This window comes from Lytechinus variegatus, chromosome 13 (assembly GCF_018143015.1).
Source record: "Lytechinus variegatus isolate NC3 chromosome 13, Lvar_3.0, whole genome shotgun sequence".
Lineage (NCBI taxonomy): Eukaryota > Metazoa > Echinodermata > Echinoidea > Temnopleuroida > Toxopneustidae > Lytechinus > Lytechinus variegatus.
The window spans coordinates 31,801,156-31,825,755 of NC_054752.1; the positions used below are offsets into that span (position 1 = coordinate 31,801,156).

Sequence of the window (24,600 nt, forward strand, 5' to 3'; positions counted from 1 at the left end):
TATTATTCTGCTCTTAGTATTTGAGTTAACTGCCTACATGTACAGCATTCTTCAGTGCTCTTTTTTAAGGTTTCTACATTGTACATGGGCTGCGTTTATGCGACCTCGACCCAGAATCATGATTTGAATCACCATTTGAATCATGATTCAAAACAGCAGCATGAATCACGATCTGACAGAATCAGCGTTTATACGACCATCTTTCTAACGCTGTTTCTCCCTGAATTCGGGCCGATCCAGTGCGCATCACAGTGCGCAGTTTGACCCAGGAAGTATAGGTCAACATTTTCGCACGTGTTTCTAACTTCACGTCGGCTGCTAGATTTTTGCTGCCGTTTGTGCAAGTGCAACGCTTACTCGGCTTCCGAAAAATAAATCTTACTTCCAGAATTCCGTGTTTTGTACCTCGTATTGTTTTTGATCGGGAACCAGAAGGGGTCATCATCCTCCCTCCCACCTCCCGATCGATTTTTCTTGTCTATGATGGTCCTGTACTGGGCACGAATTCTGTTAATTTTGTCTCGACAGGCGGTGCCACATCTCCGTTGAAATCCCTCCCTCGCAAGCGCCGCTGAAAGGGATCGTCTTATTTCTGTGAATCCCGGTAAGGGATGCTTGTGCTTCAGGCTGAGCCCAAAGCACAAGCAGAGCCCTGAGTTCATCGTCAGTCCAATTTGTGCCTTTGGAACTTGAAGAAATGATGGATGAAAACAATGAAATATACAAATGACGCTACAGTACAACCCCGGGGGTACAATACACAGAATGATAATTCCTAAATGCTGGCAATACTGCTACACGAAAATTAACCTGCACGAAACACAGTGCGCGCCTTTGAGTCGAACCCGGAAGAAGCACGACACAATGACGTCATAGAATCATGATTCAAATCACGATATCGTTCATACGACCTTTTTCGTTCACGATTCTACAGAAACGTCTTTCCAAACGCCCCTTTTTTCGTGTTTCATGTTTGTGATTCTAATCATGATTATATTCAATTTCGACTAAACGCAATCGTGATTCTGCAGAATCGTGATTTGAATCATGATTCTAGGGTAAAAAAGTGTCGAATAAACGCACCCATGGACATAGTCTTTCTGGTGTTTAAGGATAAAAAATTTATTCAAGAGAGTCTGCTATTGAAATTATGGAAATCACTGTTTGTGGATAATGTCTGCTAGTGTGAATGGATTAGAGCAGTGTTGCTCATTATACGCAGGTCTTTTATCCAGTGTGAATGTGATGGATGAGGGTGACCATCAAACAGTGTCTCTAGAATCATTTCTTGGTGTCTTCCAGGATGGTCAAGGATGGTCAGGTGTCTTCTATCATGGTAATGGACTTGTTGAATTACCTTTTCACACTGTAACTTAATGTCAGTATAGGGATTGGAGCAGTTCTGGCCTGGAGACAATATAGTAAAAGGGGTCTCGATTAAAAAGGCGGCCCGGACCCCCAAAGTTTAAGTTGTAGGTTCTAAGCACCTACATGTAAATGTAGGGATTGATTTTGTACTTTTATTTCTTTCCACTCTTATTCATGAATCATCCCCTTTTTCTAATAGAACACCCCTCATTTATATTCACCCTTTTCATCCTAACTTTCTATTCTTTATGTACAGCACTCTCTTATACACTAACTGCTGTACACTCCTCACACAAGGTTCTTTTGTATTTATTCACTCCACCATCCTTCATACAGCTTTCTTCACCCCTCTCTCTCTCTCACTCTCCCTCTCCTTCCACCTCTCTCCTGGTTGGTTATAATGTTAAGTTGATGCACTCAAGCTTAAATAATAATTTGCATATAGTTTGAATATCTTTTGTTTGTATATATGAATATTCAGTTATACTTTGTTCCATTGATTTACATTTATATGAATATTGATTTGCCTTAAATAATTTGAATGGAATGTTGCTGAGAATGCAACAAGGCTTTTGTACATTGAATAAATTGATAAGAACCCCGTACTACATAAACTTAAATCATTTTCATAAAACATTTTAATTCATGAGGAGTTTTTGATTGATAATCAGAGTTATCAGACCCCTAATACCCCTTTCAGTAACTCGCTGGCCCGGGCCAGGCCCGGGCTAAGTCGTAAAATTTTGAGTTTATGAATGGCGCGGGCCAAAATAGCCCGCGCCAGGCCCGGGCTATTTTGGTGCTGCTTTTATCAGCACCAGGCCAGCGCCAGGCCCGCACCAGGCGCCGACCAAAGAGTTTATGAACGATAGCAGCACCAGGCCCCGGCCAAAATTCCTCGCACGGTCAAAGGTCACACAATTCTGGCCGTGCCTCCGCATCGGCGGATCGCGTGTATATTCAGCGAATACGGAGCACTTCCGCTCTGTATATGGCGTGTTCAGTTACCATGACAGTTTGCCCTTACGTGCCCGAGTTTTTGAATGGGTGATCGTAAAAGTGGCGCGGCTCTGCTATAGTTACTGAAAGCAATTTTTATCGCTTGGTGCGGACTATTTTAGCGCGGGCCTGGTGCGGACCAAAAAATCATGAATTACTGAAAGGGGTATAATTTGGAAATAGCATGGAGACTTGGGTAATGCAACAAATAATGCACAGATAGAATGTATTTCGTTCTCTGTGCTTTCCAGGATGTACAGACTTGGTACAAGACTGCACATCCCGCTGGAAATTCATGAATAGTTCTAAATTGTAGACAATGAGACAAAAAATGAAATCCATCCTTTTATTTCCTCGCTGAAAGATTACAGTTTATAAGTTCCCCCTACATTTACCATTTACACAAAATTTCAACTGTTAATTTTCCTTCAATCTTTTTTTAAAATCCTCAGGTCCTGACACAGAAATCAAGATTTTACGTCCACAAATCATTACGGTGGAGGGACGGCTGGGCAACAATGGCCGGGCCCCCGCCGGCCATGGGGGCAGCAGCGGGCGGCACCACGCCAGGTCCAACAGTGGCTCCTACAACGTGAGGTCCAACGAGATGGCTCGCGAGAAGCAGGAACGGAGGATGCGCTGCCTCGTCGAGTTTCTGGACAATTCTGAGCAGATCTTTGAAGTTGAGGTAAGGGATTGATTAATGCAATAATGTAAATTTCAAAATAATTACAGAACAATTTTCTCTATACCATCAAGCAATACTGGTGTGTTGGCTCAGTTGGTAGAGTGTCTGTCTCACAACCGGGAGGTCGGGGGTTCAAACCCTGGCCCCGTCAGACCAAGATGCGAGTTGTTGTTATCGTTGTTGTTGTTTGGCGTTCAACGATTAAAGGGATAGAGTCTCGTCGATCTAGCGCTGCACAGCGGGTGATGGGCCCACGATCAGTTGGGCAAAGCAAACCTTTCGGAGTATTTCATGTCTATTTCGAACAATAAAAAAACAAAAGATATGGAAATGGAACTTTACAGATTGCTTTTTCAAGAATTGTCACTCTCCTGTACTGTGTTGATTATTGGAATACTGGTAACCATAAAAGTTGTGCACATTGTTCCAATTTACCTTCAAGCGGTAAAATGATGAATGTGCAGCATGATAAAAAGTGAGGGCTTTAAATCATGAAAATTTAATACAGAAGCAGTTCAAATTGCGAACAATATCCCTTGTGTATGTGGGTATTGTTATATTGTACTGGTGCATGTTCATGCGCTTGAACATGCATACAGTACTGTTGACTGCCCTTTAATACCTCAAGTGATCGTAACATGACTGGTGAGCTTGTCAGCCATTCCACAAAAAAAAACACAGACTTTATTTTCCACTTTCCCAGGTGGATAAATGCTCTGCCATGTGTGAACGTCTGCGAGCCGTCCTGCAGTCGCTGTGCTGCAACGCTGCAGTCTATAGAGACGATAATTGCTCGTTTGAGCATCTCCTCGGGGCAAACGATGACATGTTCATGACGATAATGATCCTCTTACCCATTTTCTCTTTCACAAACACATGTCTTCGCTGTTTGCACTTCCATGGGATGGATAAGTACATAATTCGCTAGATTACATCTAATGGCTTCATTCTTTTGAGGGACGACTCTCGTTGAATGGGGAGACATGAATACGGTAGACGGTCAATAGATTTCATTTCTTCAGTGTCTTCAAACTCTTTCAAGTTGAGCTAGTAATTTGTGATCATTAGGCCATAGTAGACAGAAAGAGAAAATTGTTATTATGTTCATGTAATAAAAGTAGGTCAGCCAATATACAGGCATGCATACATGTACACCGGTAGAAGTTCATCTACATGTAGGCTATAGCAATGTAATAATAATTAATATTGGGCGATTCCACACTAGAACTTCAAAAATATCATAAATTTCAACATGCTTTCAATAAGTCATAAGTAGTGTAATATTTTACTATGATACCTAAATTTGATGAAAATTATGAGTTTTAACCAAAAGTGAAGACAGATATAGTTTTAATTGGGGGGAACAACGGAATTTTAAATTTTCAATAATTTTGCTCATTGAATAGTCAAGTACAAACAGCGCCTGAAACAATTATTTGCAAAGCAAGAGAAGATTGAAAATATTGCAGGTCAATAGAATAATATGTCATTGATGGTTCCAAATAATATCTACAACATTTTCATGATCCATAATGGGGGCAGCCCTGATTTTTCCGAACCTATTTTTGGCAATGTCCCATACGACACATGACAATGCAAAAGTTTTTCCTACAATTTTATTTATGATGATGCATTTTCATAAAATCAGTTTCTCTTTGTTTGACCCATGGGTGATCAATTTATCCCATAAGGATCTAATTACTGCTCTTCATTTGTCAATTATTGTCCTATTAAAAGTTGTCCCGTACGACACACAATATAATAATGCATTTCATTGCAGGATTTGGATTCAGAAACCATGAATAGTAGGCATATTTAAATTCATTTAATTGATTTAACATAAAGTGAACTGAAAAAGTACTTTGTTTATGTCCATAGAACATGAAATATGTGATTCTAAACATTTTAATTGATTTCATGTAGGCTTATTCTTTTGTGAATCCCTTCAGCTAAACTGGTGATTTTCACTGATCAGAGCAGGTTAATTTCTTTTCATTGAGCATGAAAAGAAAACTTTTATAATTATTTCAACCTAGCCTGGAAGATGACTTCCTCTTGCATGCTAATGTGGAATTATTATAAGATGTAAAAAAATACATATCAATCATCATGATCATCTATTTCGACTTCCCTTGATGATCACTATTTTTTATATACAGTATTGAAACTCCTTACTTTTTTCAAGTTGTAAAAAAAATCTGGAAAATAAGACAAACCATATGGTTTCATTAAATGCAGATGGGTTTGAAAAAGTAGAACCGCATTTCTTTAGAAAAAAAATTGTGGAATTACAATTGACAGTTGTGACATATATCATGTAGATATACATTTTATATAAAAAATTATAACATTTTAGCCCCATAATTTACACAAAGTTTCATTCATTCATTTAAATAGTGTTTGGAAATCATCAATTAATTCCCTAAAATATAACTTCACACAAAACCTCAAGTTCAAGTTCAGCTCGTAAAAATGCTGTGAACACTTGTACATTTCCCATCATGAAAAAAATTATAACATATTGCTCCCAATTGTATATATTGAGGTTACTTATTTATATTGTCCTGAATGATTACTTATTAAAATATTTTCATGAAAAAGGAAAAATTTAGGGGCAATGCTCCTTCTGATTGATAAAAAGTTCATTTTTTTTAATTCAGGCTGCCCAGTACAACACGCAAGTGCCTGTACAACACATAAGTGTCCCGTACGACATTGTTCATACATGTATGACTGATTCTATATGTACCAATTTATTACGACGATCACTCCTTATCATTCATAACAAACTTCAATCAAATCTTTGTGTTTAGGGCCCTGGGCAGCTTCTAAAATCTAAAAAACTTGATTCAACAATGCCTTTGGCCGACTGTGTTGCTATGTCAGGGCATACCTAAAGTTCTATTTAGCCTGCAAGCCTGTAGTTATAAAGATATTGACATAGGTGTATGCATAAAATATCTAAGTGAATAGACTCAGAATACTGTAAATGTACTTGACTTGTATCTATAGAAATAAAGTTAATATTCATCAATCCACACTCTAAATATGAAAACGTCAGGCTAGATGCGATTGTTCGAGTAGTAAAGCGCCGATGCATGACCTTGACCTCATTCAGGATCATTCAAAAGGATGATGATCTCAATACCATTTCCTCCTCATTCTTTTGATTGCGGTGTGGTACACTCCCACTCTGTTCTAAAGCCCTGGTTTCACATGATTGATGTCGTAGAGCGCCTGACGTTTCTCCTTTGTCTGATGCTCCATGGGATGTGTAAACTGGTGGTAGAGCACCCATCAATGCACATGGAGCCAGATGATAATGATGTTGGAGTTTACATTTTCCATAACAGTGTCCTTGACTATTTCATATTTTCATTATAAACACACCATGATTATACAGGTTGTTTTAAAATACAGAAATAATGATTGTTGTATGTACATCAGGAGCTTGCCATTTTTAAATTAAAACAAACAAATATAATTTTTTTTTGTCCTGAATCTTTTTCCAAGTAAATGTAGCTTGTATCTGTTGCTTTATCAACACAAAATTCCAGATACATGTACATGTTAGGCTGAGTTAATACTTTCAAAATTCAACTGTTGTTGTGGATGTGTGACTGGAATTTGCATCAAAATTTTAAAAAATATATAAATGGTTTGGTTCAAAAGCTACATGTATATAGAGAAAGAGTCTTTTGAGAGCGTGTATGTACATTGTAAGCTACATGTACATGTACGATTGTACCTGTAGGAGGACCAAATATGTTAAAGGAAGGTCTACATGTGTACATGTACATTATTTTATTCATTTCTCTGTATAGTAATAATGTATTGGAATGGCTATTACAGTATTATTAGCCATGAGAGAGAAAGCAGAAACCACAAACTAAATAAGATAACTACAAAAACTTGTCGAAGTCAATAAATGCATGATCTGTACACTGTAGTCATGTGAATGGAATTAAAATATTGATATAACAATGCAAGCAATGAAACAACCACATTTGATATTTATTATCATAAACTGTAGGCCTACAACTACATCATAACCATACAACCATTTACTTTGGGGTGTAAACTATTTTGTGGCATACAAATTCTAATATTTTGTATTTATTTTACAGTTTATGCATGTACCAATAAAACAATTTAAAAATACCTCAGTAAATTTGATATTCTGACCGGACATTTTGAAAAAAGTTGGGAAAACATGGCACTGTACAGCGTAGCCTGTATTATGTACATGTTCTTGGAACAGTTGTGGGATCTGTTTTAATTAAAGATACATGTTATTTAATTGCTTTTTGATTGACCTTCCTGTAATATGCAGGAAGGTGTGTGTGGGGGGGGAGAGACTTGTGTGGGTGCTACATGTAATACTGTCTATGCAGTACCTTCTGGCAAAATACATGTATAATGATATCTGAATCACCATAATGACTAAAACAACTTTTCTGAAATGATGGTGAATTCCATTAAGTTTCAATTAAAATGTTAGAAATTTAACTTTTTAAAGTCCTTGCCAGAGCAACATTTTTAAATGTTTGTATGTACATTATGTGTAAGTACAGTGTACATGTGTATACATGTAGTGAACCCCTACAGTTTCATCAGAGCCTCACTCTGTTAATATGTGTCCCTTGAACGAAAATCAACCCTACAGTATTTTTAGCAAAAATGAAATGATATCAATGACAGCAATTTTGAGAATCTTGCAAGGCTGTTTCGGGATTACCCAATGAGAGAAAAAGTTCCTCGGTTTGGAAGAGTTCGTCTGAGCCCCTGTAGCTGTTTTCAAACTGGAAGTGAGTCACCATTGAGTGAGGATAGGGGGGAGAAGAAAAGTTTGCTTTTACCGAATCGTCAAGCGAGAGGCAAGATGGTTACGTGATGGACATGATAGGGAAGTTCCTTTAAAAAGATTCACCTTCTTTTATAGTTCTTTAGCCTTTCGACAAGGCCAAGGGTGTATGTATTGTAGAGCTGTAGTGTGAACAGGGTTTTATAGACCCCTCAAAAAAAGTTCTGCAACTCAAGTTTGAGTGCTAATAAATTTCTTAATGTGCCATTATCATGTGTAAAAGTGATATCATTAGAAAGCATGATTATTCTTCTTTACAATCATGTGTCATTTGTAATGCTAGTGTTATCATGAAATACACAGACATGATAATACGCAGCAATGTTAGAAATGAAATGTTGCAAAATGCGTCGTTTCCAATAGCTATTTCTAATTGTTTCGAGGATATGGACCGAGTGCATTCACTGTCACCTGCATGGTGGAAATTCTATAGAAATGGAGACTTGTTAGAAATCAATGCATTTTGCAACATTTCACTTCTGACTTTTCTCAATGTTCAGGGTGACTGCATATTCCATGATTACATAATCACAACAAATGGCATGTCATTGTAAAGAGGAATAATTCAGCTTTCCAATGATACCAGTTTCATTTTTTATACTTCATTAACCAAAAAGATATCATCCCCCAAAATTGAGTTGCAAAACTTTTTTTGAGGGGTTTAGATGTGTTCTTCATTATTCTTGATCATCCTCTCTTCTCTTGTTAGTAGTCAAAATTCCATCTTTTCTTCCATCACCTTCTTTACATTCCTTTCAACATGCCAGATTCACTCTTCCATCCCTTTCTTGAAGGGATGTATATGATCTTTTACATCATAGGCAGAGTGTCTTGTAGTAAAAGACTAATTTCCAAACCTTGGGTGATCAAATTCATGGAGTCATTCAAAGAATAAAAATGTATGAACACAGTATGCAATCTAGATAAAAAAATATAAAGATATAAATTGTATGTCTGTATATAAAAGGAAGTATGTATAGAAGTAGAGAAAGTTCAAGAAGCTGCAAAGATCCAAATTCAATAAGAAAGTACGAAAAGTGAACGTGACTTTGTTGACAAGAATTCAATATTGGTGTATGTATTGTAATAATAATAATAATATAGGATATTTATATTGCGCACATATCCACCTTGTTAGGTGCTCAAGGCGCTCCTATGCCCTTTTACACAGGATTTTCTTAACCCCGTACTATCCTTAACCCCGTACTATTTTTTTTTCCTTTTCACACATTGCCAAATTGTTATTGCTAACCCCGGATAAGGAATGCTTGCTTTTCACACACGAAACTCGCTAACCCCGGACTAGTGGTTTTTGTCGATCATTCGTAGTACAAGTACTTCACTTGTACACTTTTTACACACGCTACAATTTCCTTAACCCCGTACTATAGGTGGGGCAAAATAGTACGGGTTTAAGCTTAGCCCACTTTCGTTTTACACATGCGATCTTAACCCGTACTATTGCTCTTAGCACCGCAATTGGTGGGATAACCCTGCTTTTTTGCAGGGCCAAATAATCCCGTACTATAGGTCGGGTTAGCCCACTTTGCAAAAATGCTGTGTAAAAAGAAAATGGGCTAAGCTTAACAGCGTACTATAGGTGGGGCTAAATTGCCATTTAGCCCCACCTATAGTACGGGGTTAAGGAAATTTTAGCCTGTGTAAAAAGGGTACTATATTACCCGGCTAAGCTAGGCGTTCATAGCGCACACAGCTTCTTAAGGAATTACAATGTACTTCCTAACGGTACCCATTTGCCGCACCTGGGTTGAGTGCAGCACATTGTGGATCAGTTTCTTGCAGAAGGAAATTACGCCATGGCTGGGATTCGAACTCACGACCCTCTGTTTCAAAGTCCGAAGACTAATCCACTGGGCCACAACGCTCCACGCTTGTAGGACGTCTTCTTCATGTGCATTTATATAGACTACAATGGAAAGAAGAGGAATTCATTAAAAATGACAGATACTGATTAGATAGTTAAAGAGAGGGAAAAAATACTGAATGAGATAGAGAGAGAGAGGCACTGACAGACCGACTGACAGAACTCTGTTACTTTTTAAAGAAGTACGAAGAGTACCCTATTACTTAAAAAACAAAACAAAACTGAATGCTGAATGTGCTCATCCTTATAATCATTCCTTGACTCACCAAGCGGTGCTACACCATCCCGAGTTTGCTCAATCTCGAGATTTTAGCCTGATCGGCCCTCTTCGCGATTAATCTCGAGATTCAAGAAACCTCCGTCTTCACCATCACAAGAAGAGCGATTCCTGCTCCAGTGAGGCATCGATGCATTATGGTCTGACGTTGTGAATAAATAGTCCCGAGTGCGTCTGCACCTGCGAATTAGCGAGATAATTCGTAAAATAGCGCACTATTTTGCAAATAATCCCAAGTTGACTTGGGATTGCAATCTCTAGATTAATCCTACGAACTAGCGCGATAACTGCGTCTCCATTACAAATAAACTCGAGATTGTTCAGATTGGGATAATTTGCCGGATCAGAAATAGCGCGCTCTTTAGAAAACTCGGGAGGGTGCAGACGGCCCTGCTCATGCTTTGAATCTATTTTCACTTACAGTATGCATCAGAGCCATATGATATAGCTTAATTTCTAAAAGGCTTATCCTCGAATTGGAATGAATACCTCCCCCAAGGATAACGCTTACAAACCACAGATAACGTGATATGATATTAGAAAATATCAACTTCAGTCCTGTCAGACATGATGATACAGTGAACCCTCTTTGTGAAGTTTGTGAATTATCATATTTTGGATAATTCACATTCATGAATGGAATGATTTCATATATTATAATGAATCATAATCTATGAATAATGTTGTGGCACTTTTTTTGTTATTATTTAGGGTGACCTAGCTTTCAATGTTTGCATCTTTAAAGAGGTTATAATGAAGAAAAAAATGTAGGCCTATATTAGAAAATTAATTGTATTTTATAATTATAGGTCTATAAATGTTACAACATATGCCTATTTAAATATTTCCATCCAATCTCCCACCCCCAAATTACAGAATATCTCTTAATTTGAAGTTGATTTGTTTCAGGTTTATTCTATTCAAATTGATTGAATTGAAAACAATTCTCAGACACAAATGCATTACACGTAAGTATACATGTATTTGCACTTTGGCAGTACACAACATGGCACTAGTATTCAAATATTTGTATATATGTATTCTTTGTGTATGACAATATCATATGTACCATGAATAAAATAAATATGATTTAGTTTTGTGAGTTTAAATAATTTCTTGATCCAAATTTAAATTTTTATACAGTTCACATTCCTACATGTATATGTACATATGTACATGAACTAAATCTGTGCAAGGCCCACAGCATTTGTTCTTTAAATGGACTCCTGTTTGTCAGCAACCATGGCCTTGTACAGTAGAAATCTCCTGAGAAATCTGTACAAATATGACGCTAGATAACCCAAGTCCTTTACGATTGTCAATGAGATGAGACCTTCGGGTAAGGCAATTTTACGGGTGAATGGACGTGGATAGATTCTAGATGACTTCCTACAATGTTTAATTATAAACCAGGAAACCATCGTCTGGCCCCAAGGGGCAGCAGAGACACATCTTCCACATTGGGTTAGTCTTGACCGCAAGACCTTACAGTAAGCAAATTATGATGACCGTTGGTGAATAGACAAACTGATAATTTCCGAATCCAAGGCAATTTGGTTGTACTGTAGAGCTCTTTGGCAAACGCATTCATATCGTGGGCAAAGAGATTGTGATTGTCTCATCCACTGAAATTAAAACCATAAGATGATTATTTGCTTCACAACCCCTTCACTCAACCAGCGAATTATTGAAGGGGTACATGTACAGCCATACATTGCACATGTATGTTGAATAAAAGCTGTTCATCTTTTGGAAAGCAAAAGAAACTGAAGAAATAAAACATTTAATTTGACATACTTAATATACCCAGAGAATAGACTATTCTTTGTAAATATTGTACATATTGATTTTTATCTCAGGGCCCTCAAGGACAGCAGTTCGTTAACTGATGAGGCCACCCTGATTAAATAAAACTGAAAATAAATAAAATAGAATGCAGTCCAGTCCATTCTACATTGATATTAACCTACTTAGGTTTTATTGAAATACATTGCAAAACAAAAGAAGAGATAAATACATGTACAAAAGAGTTGGTGAACAAATTTGACCAACAAGGGCTGGGCTAGAATATTTTGACCATTGTTGGTCAAAATTTTTACCAACTCTTGAAAAAGCAATAGATGAGTTGATGGTCAAATTTTGACAATAAATAGATGAAAAAAAAAACAATGCACAGTCAGAATTTTGAACGACAGTTGGTCAAATTTTTTGACCAACTGTTAACTGTGTTGTCTGAACCAACATTGGTTAAAAAGTTTGTCCTCTTTATTTGCAGTGTGCAGTTCCACGGCATCATGATGCATCCTCTAAGACAAAGTGTGAACGGTTTTTAATGGATTAAACATGCTAATGGCCCTCGTGCGATGCATTCAAATGAAGAAAGCCGGGAGAACAAAGACGTCTAGATCTCGTGTTAAATGCAATTGTGGCAAGAGTCCAAGCATGATGAGAATATCGATGTTTCAAATTCATGATTTTCAATGACTCAAGTTGAGCGAACATTTGTCAAGAGCATCAGCGCACGGATGAGGATTCAGTGCAGGGTTTCATACGGTTATCTGATATCTAGGTCCATCATCCCTTTGTTGGAAGATGCTTGACGCTCATGATTCATGTACACATGTAAATCTATTATTAAAAGAAGATGGAGGTGAAGGAAAAGATGAGAAGGAAATAAAGAAGAATTATGAAAAGGGGAGTTGGTAGGCCTAATACTATAGGTAAAGGTGGAGGAGGAGAAAGAGGGAGAAAATAAAGAGGATGAATTTTTTAATAATTCATTTCATTTCTTCTAAATTCACTATAACAGCAACAATTGATTTTACATTACAAAATAATCATTTAACATAATAGCCAATTGCATGTAGGCCTACATGTGTCAATCTTAAAAATAATTTAGTACAAAATTGTAGTTAATGTAATGAAGAAAACGACTGCTGAATTGTGGAGGAAAGCTAAAAAGGCCTTGCTTGTCAATGAAGTCCACTATATTGTTGATATCGCTAATTGTATCACCGATCATAATTTCATTAAGATATATGAAGAACACACAACAAACGATTAAGTTACAAACGATACACAATAAAATGCCATGTGGAACAGAAAATATAGGCCAAATTCCATGTTTTCCATGTGCTTGAATGAAAAGAAAAGTAAATCATGAAAATCTAAAGATTATAAAGAAGCATGAGGATGCACTAGGGCTCACATGCAAATACAGTGTTTATCTTTTAGTTTGTACTTTGCTACCACCAAAATCATTCAATAGCTCATGCAGAACTTTGCCAAATAGATATTAAACATTCATAAACTATGTATCATTCATGTGATTATAAATAACTTAGGTGAAGACAGTTAAGGAGCTCATTTGTTGCTGCTTGCTGCTTGTGCGATTCAGGAACGCTGGATAGAAAATGCAAGGTTACCCAAGCATGGTGACTAATGTCTTGGCTCGACACCTCATCCTTGTCTACATACCCCTATCAGACAAGCAGCATTTCTTGTCTATTTTATGGTATATGATTTTTATTAATTATGATTTTTAGTATGCATTTATGCATGTTTTGGTGTTTTATCTACGTATACACAAATAGGTTTGTGATTGTCATACCATGGACCTATTAATAGCTCTTTGTCATACATGTATACTGACATGTATAATGCAAACAAGGTTTGAGCTTCGTTTTGAGTGAAAGATGTATTTAATAATTCAAGTTTTAGGGCATCATTACATTACCGATTTGAATGCATGATAACAATGTCAATTGTAATACAAATTTTGTAGAATTTAAGTAACATTTAAGTGAAATAAGTGACAGAAAGGCGATGATTTTTTAGCATCTCGGGGGGGGGGGGTGAAGATTTATTTCAGATACAGAATTGTTGTCCACTTCTCCATTGTGGATATTTCATCCTGCGAAAGCAGGGATGATGTCTGTCTTTAGTGTGTGACAATGATTGGCGTAAATGATTTCTCTGAAAGATTTCCTCCGGTCTGAATGGGACCCCTAAATTCCACTACGTCAATAAAGAAGAAGACAGGTTGAGGATCAAGAACAATGGGTAAAGAAGATGATCAAAGATGACATCATTACCCTAGAAAAATGGGGTTCCCCCTTACCCCTCACCGGGAGCTTCAAATTACTCATTGCTTCATCTGTTTTGTGGCAAGATTTGCCAAAAAGATGGGTTCTTCCCCTCCCCCCATTGTTTATGGAGCAGAAATGCATGGTTCAAGTTTTAAACACTTGTTGTCGACAAGGAGGGGTAACACTACCAGTATGTATTCTGGAGAGGGGGGGGGGGCACTAGTCAATTACCAACCTGAAGCAGTATACAAGCTGATATATTATAAATTTACTTTTTATCTAAGAAATTCTTCCTGACTTGACTGGGTAATTTTTATGACGAAAGAAGGATGTTCAGTGTACAGTATTTTAAAGTAAAATTTCAAATATAAAATGATGTCAATATTTTAAAAAAAAAGAAGTAAAGCAACTTTTGTTTATAGGATATGCATGCATGCATCTTTCAAACCTACATGCATGTACATGTATGCAGTTTTATGCGCCATGTCTGCCTACCTGTACGCTTAAATGTCACACGGCCATTACATTAGCGCTAATGGCTGAATAATTATGACATTACCTGGCTGCCTTCGCTAGAGCCAGCAGGTATATCCCACATGCAGCGACTAAAGCGACGCTTCTCACCTGTATCTCGTAAAGTGAGAATTTCTCCCCGGCGTGCCACCCGTGACCTTTGACCCTTCTACTAGGTCTGCCTAGCGTTTTGATTATCAGGGATCGGGAGACAGGTTTTCATTTCTTAAATTGCCAGGTTTCCATGACGACGCAACGACCAAGGGGCTCGGTTGATAGTGTCCAATTTATGGCAGGGGGTATCTTAACTCTTTTATTTTTTGCTCTTTTTGTCTTGGATGGAACAGGCAGAAGACTTGAGATCTTCATCAGATCCTTATCACTTCTAAAAATGGAGTCATCTTTACAGTTAAAGATAAAAGATAATGTGAAGTAAAAACTATCCCAGTTGGTCTTCACCTATTAAATCTGATTTCATCTCTCTTGTTTCATGCTATTGAGGATATATGTTCATGTACGTCACATTTTTATACTACATGTATGCTCTCATGTTATTCATCTGCTGGTTCAAAATGTCAGATGTACACTTGGAGAAAAAATGATTTTCAACTTTCACTTTCATTATTTTTTTCATTTCTCATAACAGAATACAAATTAATTACAATCATAATATGAGTTCATATCAATACAGACTATAGGTGGAATTATATGTACATCATCAAAGAAATGAGATGGAACCAATCAGTTTTATGTTTTACACTAATGATTACCAGTATTTTCTTATTTCATTTATTGAGTTGTTAACAGACATCAGTCACCTCTTAAAGTTGTACTTGTACACTTATATTCCTATTTTGTTTCTATTTAAATTCATTGTACTTGTTTTATTTACATATTTTGAATGAATAATTACATGTAATTTATAAAAAAATCAATATTTTTTTTACAAACTAACCAATATTTGAGTAAAATTTTATTTTACTTTTTTTTATTATGAAACATGTTAGTCATGATTCAATTTTTGTGTTATGTTCAGTGTATATTTCAGGGGAAATCATATCTGTTCAAGCCCAGAGTCCCAGACACAAGATGTGATCAAAGGTTAATGTTTGAATAGGGAAAATATGATTGTTTCGTTGTGATATGGGTGAGGGTAAATACTTGTGTTTGCATGTGCATGTTACAATCCAAGTTTCTAGAAATCCAACCAGGGGCCGTATACACAAAGCATAGCAATGATCGTAGAACATCGTAGAACTACAATGTACAGTCAGTCATAAAAATCAAGCTTACGATTAATCGCAAACCTTTGTTTTACTGGACCATATTTACCAGTATTCAACAAGAAGTGAAACAAGAAATTTTGATGAGAAACAGTTTTAAGAAGGAAATTAATAGCTGCAGCATAGTGGATCAGACGTTGGAATATTGATTAACAGTAAAACCAATTAGACACTGACTGCTTGTAGAAATAGATTAGCACCACTGTAATGAGGTGTCCATCTATCTTTAGAGAGCTGAGATATAATTACCAAAGTTATGTAATAGCTTGTTGAATCATCTTTAATCTTAATGAACTTTAGTGTAATGGCTTTTGTCTTGAATATTGGAAGTATTAATTTCAAGCCATCTCTTTATTCAGTGTGAGTCGGAACTTATTTGAATTTTCGGTATGATGAAAGGAATCAACAAAAGATAAAATTCCTTTGAATGATATGGTATTCACAATTACAATTTGCATCTGCATCAATTGTCCAATATAACTCTTTTTTTTTTAAGCATGAATCTTTTGCTCGTGTACCTTTTCCTTGTATTTTTTAAGTTTATTTCTTATTCAATTCTTCAAAGATAATGTAAATTTCTTCTCCTTCTCCTCCCCTTTTTTCTCCTCAAATTTTTTCCTACTCCTCCTTCTCCTCATTCTTCTCCTGCTTCCCTTTTCCCAGTAAAAACACAATTCATAACAATTAGGTCACTTATATTTGTATAACATATATCTGATCAAAGTACAACTCTGAAACAGATATTCAAAGAGTGCAAACTATCAAACATAAGCAAAACAAAATCAAATCGCAAAATTATTAAAACCATTTATTATTTACTTTCACAAGAAGAAGACTTGTAAATCAATTCAAAACACAATGATAAATACACATGTACTTAACATGTAATCGACCACTTGTTCTTCTTCTTGGACTATATACTGTACATGTACCCAATGGTGCCAAAGTAATGAACCCGACATATACACAGAGCTACCAACTATTCAGAAAAAGTCATAAATTTTAGGATTTTCAGGCCAAATTACACCATTATGCTATTGAGGTAGAATAAGTTTGTACTTCAATATAATACACACATATGCATTGTTAATTGACGAAATTTACTTGCCTGACTAGGGAAGCTAGTGCTTCATAAAAGTTACACGTAGCACCCTGGATAATTATACCTGACAATCCATCTTACCTCTTCTAAGAAATTTGTAGTACCGCATGGCACCTATGAAATTATGACCTTTTTTTTTGCTTCTGGAGTACTACTACGGTTGGCAGCTCTGTATACATATACTGTACATGTACATGTAGGCTTTATTCTTGTTCATTGGACAATTGAAGTTACATTGTCAGTGAATATGCATGATTAAAAATAAGTGACAAATTTCCGATTTAGGGAGTGAGGCGCAAGATCTTCATCACCCCTGTGCTTTAAAATCAATATCACATAGGAGCCTAACAATGGGGCACTCCAACAAGATGCTAATTAGCGGACCTTGTAGGGGTACTACCAGATCTTGCTGTCCCGTTTCCTGCTTGCCGGCCGGCCGGCCGTAATAAACCTTCTCGGAAAGCCAGGGTAGTATATATGGTACTCCATGTGACAGCTATTATTTATCAAGCCATAAAGTGGATTGTCCCTATCTACGACGACGGCAGCAGTGTTTGCTGTATGCTTGGCGTTGCTCTTTTCGTGAGATATTTTCAACACCTAGCTGCAAGATGCTACTTGTTTGACGAGCACCTGATTATGATAGGATTTTTATTACTATTACCCATTACTTGCTATTATTCATCTACAGCATAGTGGTATTAAACTCTCACCAACTTGTAACATGACAGCTCTCGGCAGAGGGGCACTATTTGATTTTCTTGATACATGTTTAGGCTTTTTTTTTTAAGACATTTTTTGTTGTTCATGATTAGCCCCCCCCCCCCCCCCGTGGATACCTGACTTGTACAAAGTCATTATTGTTTGTAGAGAGCACTCAACAATGTTCTGTTTTTAAACTCCTCCCAAAATATATGAATTATGTAATATTAATAATAAATAATGATGAGGAGGAGGAGGATGATGATATTGATGATGATGATGATGATGCTATTGATGATAATATTGACGATGATGATGATGATATTGATGATGATGATGATATTGACGATGATGATGATATTGATGATGATGATGACGATACACAGCATTTGTGGTAGCACCATATATCTGTCAAAGACATTCAAAGGCGCATTGTATAATGACAATGATGATAATAATAGCAGTAATAATCATAAACAAGTGAATACAAATATACTTAGTAAAAATGAAGAATGAAAATAAAAGAATGATATAGATAGTCATATTTGTGACTAGCTTTATTTAAAGAAAATGAATCAGGAAACAATGTCTGGTTGTGCTGTTAAATAATACAATGTTTATGGTTATACCAAACTGAAACTAAATGTATGAAAAGAGGTACTCAGCAAGCACCTCATAATATTTTTATATTTCATTAATTTATATTTACTAGCCTAGATCTAGGGCAATTAAAACTTCCCTTGTTTTAGGGGGTTAGTTTAAAGCGAATAATTTCCTGAAATTGGATTAAACATATTAAATTGATGTACAGTGATATACACTAGTTTCTAGCATCCCTCAGCCCCAGTTTTGACTGATTCCATTTATTTATCAATTTCAGATTGATAATTTGATTTAGTTATTTCATTATTATTTTTTACTGTCAGATGCATTTATTGTCAAACTTTAATGACTGACAACTGCAGATTTTAATGAAATTTTTGGTTGCCAAGTAGCAGCAGTTATTTTATTGAGCTCCGTAGTTTTGACAGACCATGTGCGGCTTGACATTTATCATGGATACATCTGCAGAGATGTTCATACTAGGAAAATTAGAATTGAATTTGAATTGACATTTCAATTATTAGATTTGAAAAATATGAATCGATGTAATGCATCGTATGTTGTTGTCAATGAAAATTTAAAGGAGAAGTTAATTTTTTGATGTAAAGTCAGTTCTAATAAAAGCAAAAACGGTGAGGGAAAATATGAATTAACAGAACTATAATTTAAAAATCACACACAAAAAAAACCCAAATAAACAAAAACACTGCATTGAAGTATCATGTGTGTAAACCCCTTTCAAAGTATATGAATGAATTCTGACATGTATAGATACATACATATGCTTTTCACTCTGCATTTCCATAACCCAATACTATCCTTAACCCCGGACTATCTTTAACCCCATACTATCTTTTTTTTATTCACACTGTCTTTCTTAACCCCATACTCTGCTCAGCCGTGGTTAATGCCTTAACCCCGGACTATCCCTCAGCTCATGAATACTGATGATTTTACCATACAGAGCGTGATTAACGTGCAATTCGACTTCTGTGATTGGCTAATGCTTAGCCCCACTTTCCTTAGCCCTGTTTCGTTTTCACACTGCATATCTTAGCACCGCATTGTAGTGCTAGCACCACAATAAGCTGGCTAACCCTGCTTTTTTGCAGGGCCTGATAGTACCATACTATTTACCGTGCTAGCCCACTTTGCTAAAACGTAGTGTGAAAACGAAGTGGGCTAAGCTTAACCCCAGGAAATTGGTGGGGCTAAGATCCCCGCCCCCTTAGCCCCACCAATTTAGGACAAAAAGTGCAGTGTGAAAAGCATAACAGTTGTACTCAAAATTTAGTGTACCCACATCATGCACTCCCATTGTTGAATGTAGACAACAACACTACAATGTTCAGCGAGCCCAGAGAAACAAACTTCATTGAATGTAATATTTTATCACCTGACTTCACAATTAAATATCTAAGACCTGGCAAAACTTGAACACATAAAATATGTTCATTTCATTTTCATTTAATAACTTATGAGCACCACTGTTGAATGTGCTCAGAGTTGTATGAAAGCAGCCTAATATAAGCTAGATTGCATTTATGAAACTTAAAGGACAAGTCCACCCCAACAAAAACTTGATTTGAATAAAAAGAGAAAAATTCAACAAGCATAACATTGAAAATTTCATCAAAATCGGATGTAAAATAAGAAAGTTATGGCAATTTAAAGTTTCACTTCATTTCACAAAACAGTTATATGCACAACTCGGTCGGTATGCAAATGAGGAACTGATGACATCACTCACTATTTTGTATTTTATTATATGAAATATTTTTATTTTCTCGTCATTGTCATGTGGAATGAAGTTTCATTCCTCTCTGAACACGTGGAATTCCATTATTTTAACATTTTGTGCTTCAGGCAAGGAGGTCCTAATTGTCAAATTCTTAAAAATTAAAATATTGCATAATTCAAACAATAAAAAAACAAAAGAAATAGTGAGTGAGTGACATCATCAACTCTTTCAGTTGGATGTAACTGGCTCGTTCATATAACTATTTTAGTTAAAAATAAGCGAAACTTTGAAATGTCATAACTTTCTTATTTTACATCCGATTTTGATAAAATTTTCAGTATTGTGCTTGTCTTATTTTTCTCTATTGATTCAAATCAACATTTTTCTGAGGTGGACTTGACCTTTAACTAGATTGTGTTTATAAAACTTGAGAGTGCTATCATGAATTCAATTAAACCTCTCCCTCCCATGTACACTGTATTATTGTGTACTATGACAGAATATATATATGCATGTTTGAACACATAAATGGTTTGAAGCTTGAGTGCGTTCATGTACATGTAGCTCATGAGCACACACACTAACGTGCAATCAATTTACCCTCGCTCTCCTGCGTAACTCGTTCCAAAGTAGGGCAGAATGAATGTATTCCCCAGACGTTTGAACTTGGAGGGAAATGATTTTCCCAGACCTCTCCGCAGATGAGGAGAATGTCAACAATGTGTCATATTGGGAAATTTCATGATGCTGATTACTCCGAACTGGCGAGATTGGCTTCTACGAGGAGCAGCGTAAAATGAGCTTGAGGAATGAGTGCTGATGTACTCTGGGGTTCGTCGGGATGAAGTTTTTCGTTGGACGCGCAGGTCTTTCTAGGAAATCTCCCCAACTTGCAAATTGAGTGCAGTGAGGAGATGGGTAAATGGCACATGTATGTTAGGAGGCCTGCGGAGTGTTTCATGTTAGAAAAAGGCAGTGATTTTTTTCACAGACAACTGTTATAAGCTACTGAAATCCTTGCATCCGATTGGCTCATAACAAATTATACAGTGGATATTGCTTGCAAGATGCGTCATGAAAACCCACCCCCCTGATCTCAAGTTTTCATTTTGAACTGAGCCATAACATACCAGGTGGGTGTTTCATAAAGCTGTTTGTAAGGTAAGAATGATTGGTGAACATTTCTTACACACTAAGTAATCACCAATGAACATATCATTTATCACAAGAAAGGATCACCAGTCATTCTTAAAGTCGCTCTTAACTTGCGGACAGCTTTATGAAAGGGCCCCCCTTCCCCCTAACTTAAATCTGAAGTTAGACTGAGGGAAATTTATAAGAAAAATAAAACAATGAATAAAGATAAACAAATGGTGGGTTTTAAAAAGAAAATTGTAGCATAATAATTACACTAGTAAGAATTAACTGAAACAAAGTAATAGAAAACTATGATATTAAACAAAAGATCTATGAGATCTATTATAAAACAAAATGATATGACAAAAAAATCAAAGTTGAAAAAATAGGAAGCAATAATAAAGTGATAACTTTTGTCAAGACATTTTGAAGAAGTGATTTTGAACTGGCACTGTATTTTACACACGTACTGTTAGCGCTGTAAACCAATATATTGACATCTTTGTTTAAAAAAACAAATACTTGGAAAGGCGACGAGACAACATAAATGATCTAATGTTTGTATTCATTTTATTTTGCTGCAGAGGAGAGCAAAAGGACAGGAGCTTTTGGACCGAGTATTTGAGCATCTTGAACTCTTAGAATGTGACTACTTTGGTCTGCGTTACTCAGAAACAGACAACACAGTGGATTGTAATAATAAGAGGTGGCTGGATCCAAGAAAATCAATCCGAAAACAAGTCAAAGGTAAGTTTCCTATGTGGTCCATGCCTTTATGGGTCTGATGCTGTTAATGAAACGTCAGCAATAGATGTACGTCTGTCTGATGCAAAAAACTCCAGTCTTGCATACTTTTGTTTTCTTTTTATCAACGGGGGTTTTTCACTAAAAAAACTACATGTACCACCGGACATTTATTCATATACCTGATGGAGATATGGCGAGTGTAAAGGAGTCTGATAATCATTTCAATCAAATTATGAGTTTACCCTAGTTAAACTAGAGCATTCATACAGTCACTTTGAGCAGACAGTCCTCTTGATGACTCTTTATTTTTTTATAAACCATCCTAACGAATCCATCTGAAACCAACGTTGGAACCGTGCCACTTTCCTTAATTCTTTGAGGGGCGCTTTTATGCTCTTCTAATATGCAAAGACTGGTATCTCACACAGCTCTTAGCCATAGTCAGGACTCGGTTAATGGATCCTTATTAGTCAACATAAACTTCATTTAATTGCGAAGAGGAAAGGAGGCTAAATGGGGGTAGCACTACAGGCAAGTGATCTCATTTAGATGTAGTGCAAGTACATGGGGATGATTTCAGAAAGGGAATGGCAGTGCCCTATTCACATGCGATGGGTAAGATCCATTCTAAAGTTATTTTGGCAATGCAACTACATGTAATGGAAAAATATCCTAATGTAAATGGGAATAGATGAAATTCAAAGTTTGAAAGGGATGATAACACCCCCATTTACACTGGATGAACTAAACTGGTTTAAAGTCATAGCAACGTACTTGTACATGGTTTGTTCACATCAAACGTATTGTCATATTGTCAGATGCTACATCCCAATTCCTCTGTTGCCAGTCTAGATTTACTATTGGTGTAGTTGTTAAAACTTTTTTTACAACTTTAAAAGTCATAACCTTTTCTATGGAAGCTCTTGCCTATCTACTGCTCTGATTTTTCTTTTCACTTCGGTTGTGTTCCCATTAAACTTTGTTGATTAGTATGTAGGCCTGAATGTGAACAAGGCATCGGGAGGAATCTCCAGATATAGGACCTGTCCTACTTCCGGAATGAGGCTAACAATGTTATCATTTCACATTAAATACCACACGGATACGTCCTGAGCTGCAGCTTGTGCGATCATATGCCATGGTGTAATAGCTAGAAATCTACACTTCAAATTTGATTATTATCATCAAAATTGGTTGCTCCATAGCATTCTTCCTATTTTCTTCGTCACATGATACATGTCCCGTGGAAGCTAACCATAGTTTTCATGTGTATTCACATCTAAAAAGCCTGTATTCTTAAGTCAGGTTTAACTTAGACCATGGTCTAACTCTGTGCTAAAATTATGGGAAGCCAAAAGTGTCAAATTTTTTATTAAGTTGTGTGTTTCTTATGTTTACTGTACTCTTTCCTGATTCATCGATGGTGAAGACAATTATATATCTATACTTCCTAGACAATTATGAATGATTTGAGAGCCAAATGAGCTGAAATATGATATCTCTACTGATTTTTTTAACGATTGGCTATCCATACTGAAACCACAACTTTAAACCTGAGTTTAAGTTAAACCTGACTTCAGAATATGGGCCTTTAGGTAATGTCCCCATGTATACTGTTCCTTGACTATAACTGCAATGAACAGAAATGAAAATAGTCATGCGACATATTGATTGATACTTCAAGTAGATTTTATTCATTGACACCATTCTCACTACCGTCCTAAAACTAAATTTGCTAGAAACTGGTTTAACATGTCATGAGAACGGTCGAAGCCATCTTTCAAACTGGTTCAGAAAACCACCTCGCGATGTAGCTTTAATTTAGTGAGGACACAACTGTTCTGGAAGCGATCTTTGCAGATTTCGAGTGCACTACTCCACACACTGTATGTGGAATGCTTTTTCTGAGGTTTCAAATTTTGTGCGAAACATGTCGCTCCATTTGAGTGTTCCCATAGCAACAAGACCGCTTTACATTAAGTCGTTTTCAAAACCACTTTCGTTTGATCAAATGGGGACGCTAGCAAAGTGATCTTTCAAACTGGTTTCTTGAACCGATTGCCAGTAAACTAGTTTTATAAAGTATAATGAGAACGGTGTCAAACATACATTGCTGTAATACAACCAACAGTTTCATTCTGCAGCACAGACAACACAGTAACTTTGAAGCTCTTGACAACGGATAGAAAAAGAAAGCAGTTGTATGACGGTTTGATAGATCACTTCATTTACAATGCTTGTAACCAGAGCTACCCTTTGGCCTAGATTTTTTTTTGGTGGAAATCCCTCTTTCCTTCCTTTAGTGTGTGATTTCAGGCATTTCGGACGATAAAGGAAAATGTCAAAGAGATTTTCATTATATGCGGTTTGGAATATAAGTGGCCATGCATCAAACTTCTATATTTTGTCATGATTTCTGAGATATTTTTTTTCAGTGTTGTTGAAGTGGCGATGCCAAATTTCAGTTGAAAGCCCAAGGTATAGTTCAAAAAACTTTTTTTTTTGTAGCTGCAAAAGTTAAGGGTCATATCACAATATTCCTTTTACGTAGGGTTTTTCCCTTTAATTTGTCAGTTACCGACAGTTGCGATGAACTCATAGGC

General features: G+C 36.4%; 1 protein-coding gene across 2 annotated transcripts in view; it reads left to right on the forward strand.

Annotated features, from left to right (window-relative positions):
• The window catches only part of LOC121426201 (tyrosine-protein phosphatase non-receptor type 4-like), a 118,666-nt gene that overhangs the window by 15,910 nt on the left and 78,156 nt on the right, over positions 1–24,600 (forward strand). For both annotated transcript variants that reach the window (XM_041622412.1, XM_041622413.1), the window contains exons 2-3: positions 2,820–3,055; positions 21,835–21,997. In XM_041622412.1, the coding sequence (XP_041478346.1) occupies positions 2,975–3,055; positions 21,835–21,997 (244 nt within the window). In that variant the 5' untranslated portion in view covers positions 2,820–2,974. The remainder of the gene's footprint in view (positions 1–2,819; positions 3,056–21,834; positions 21,998–24,600) is intronic.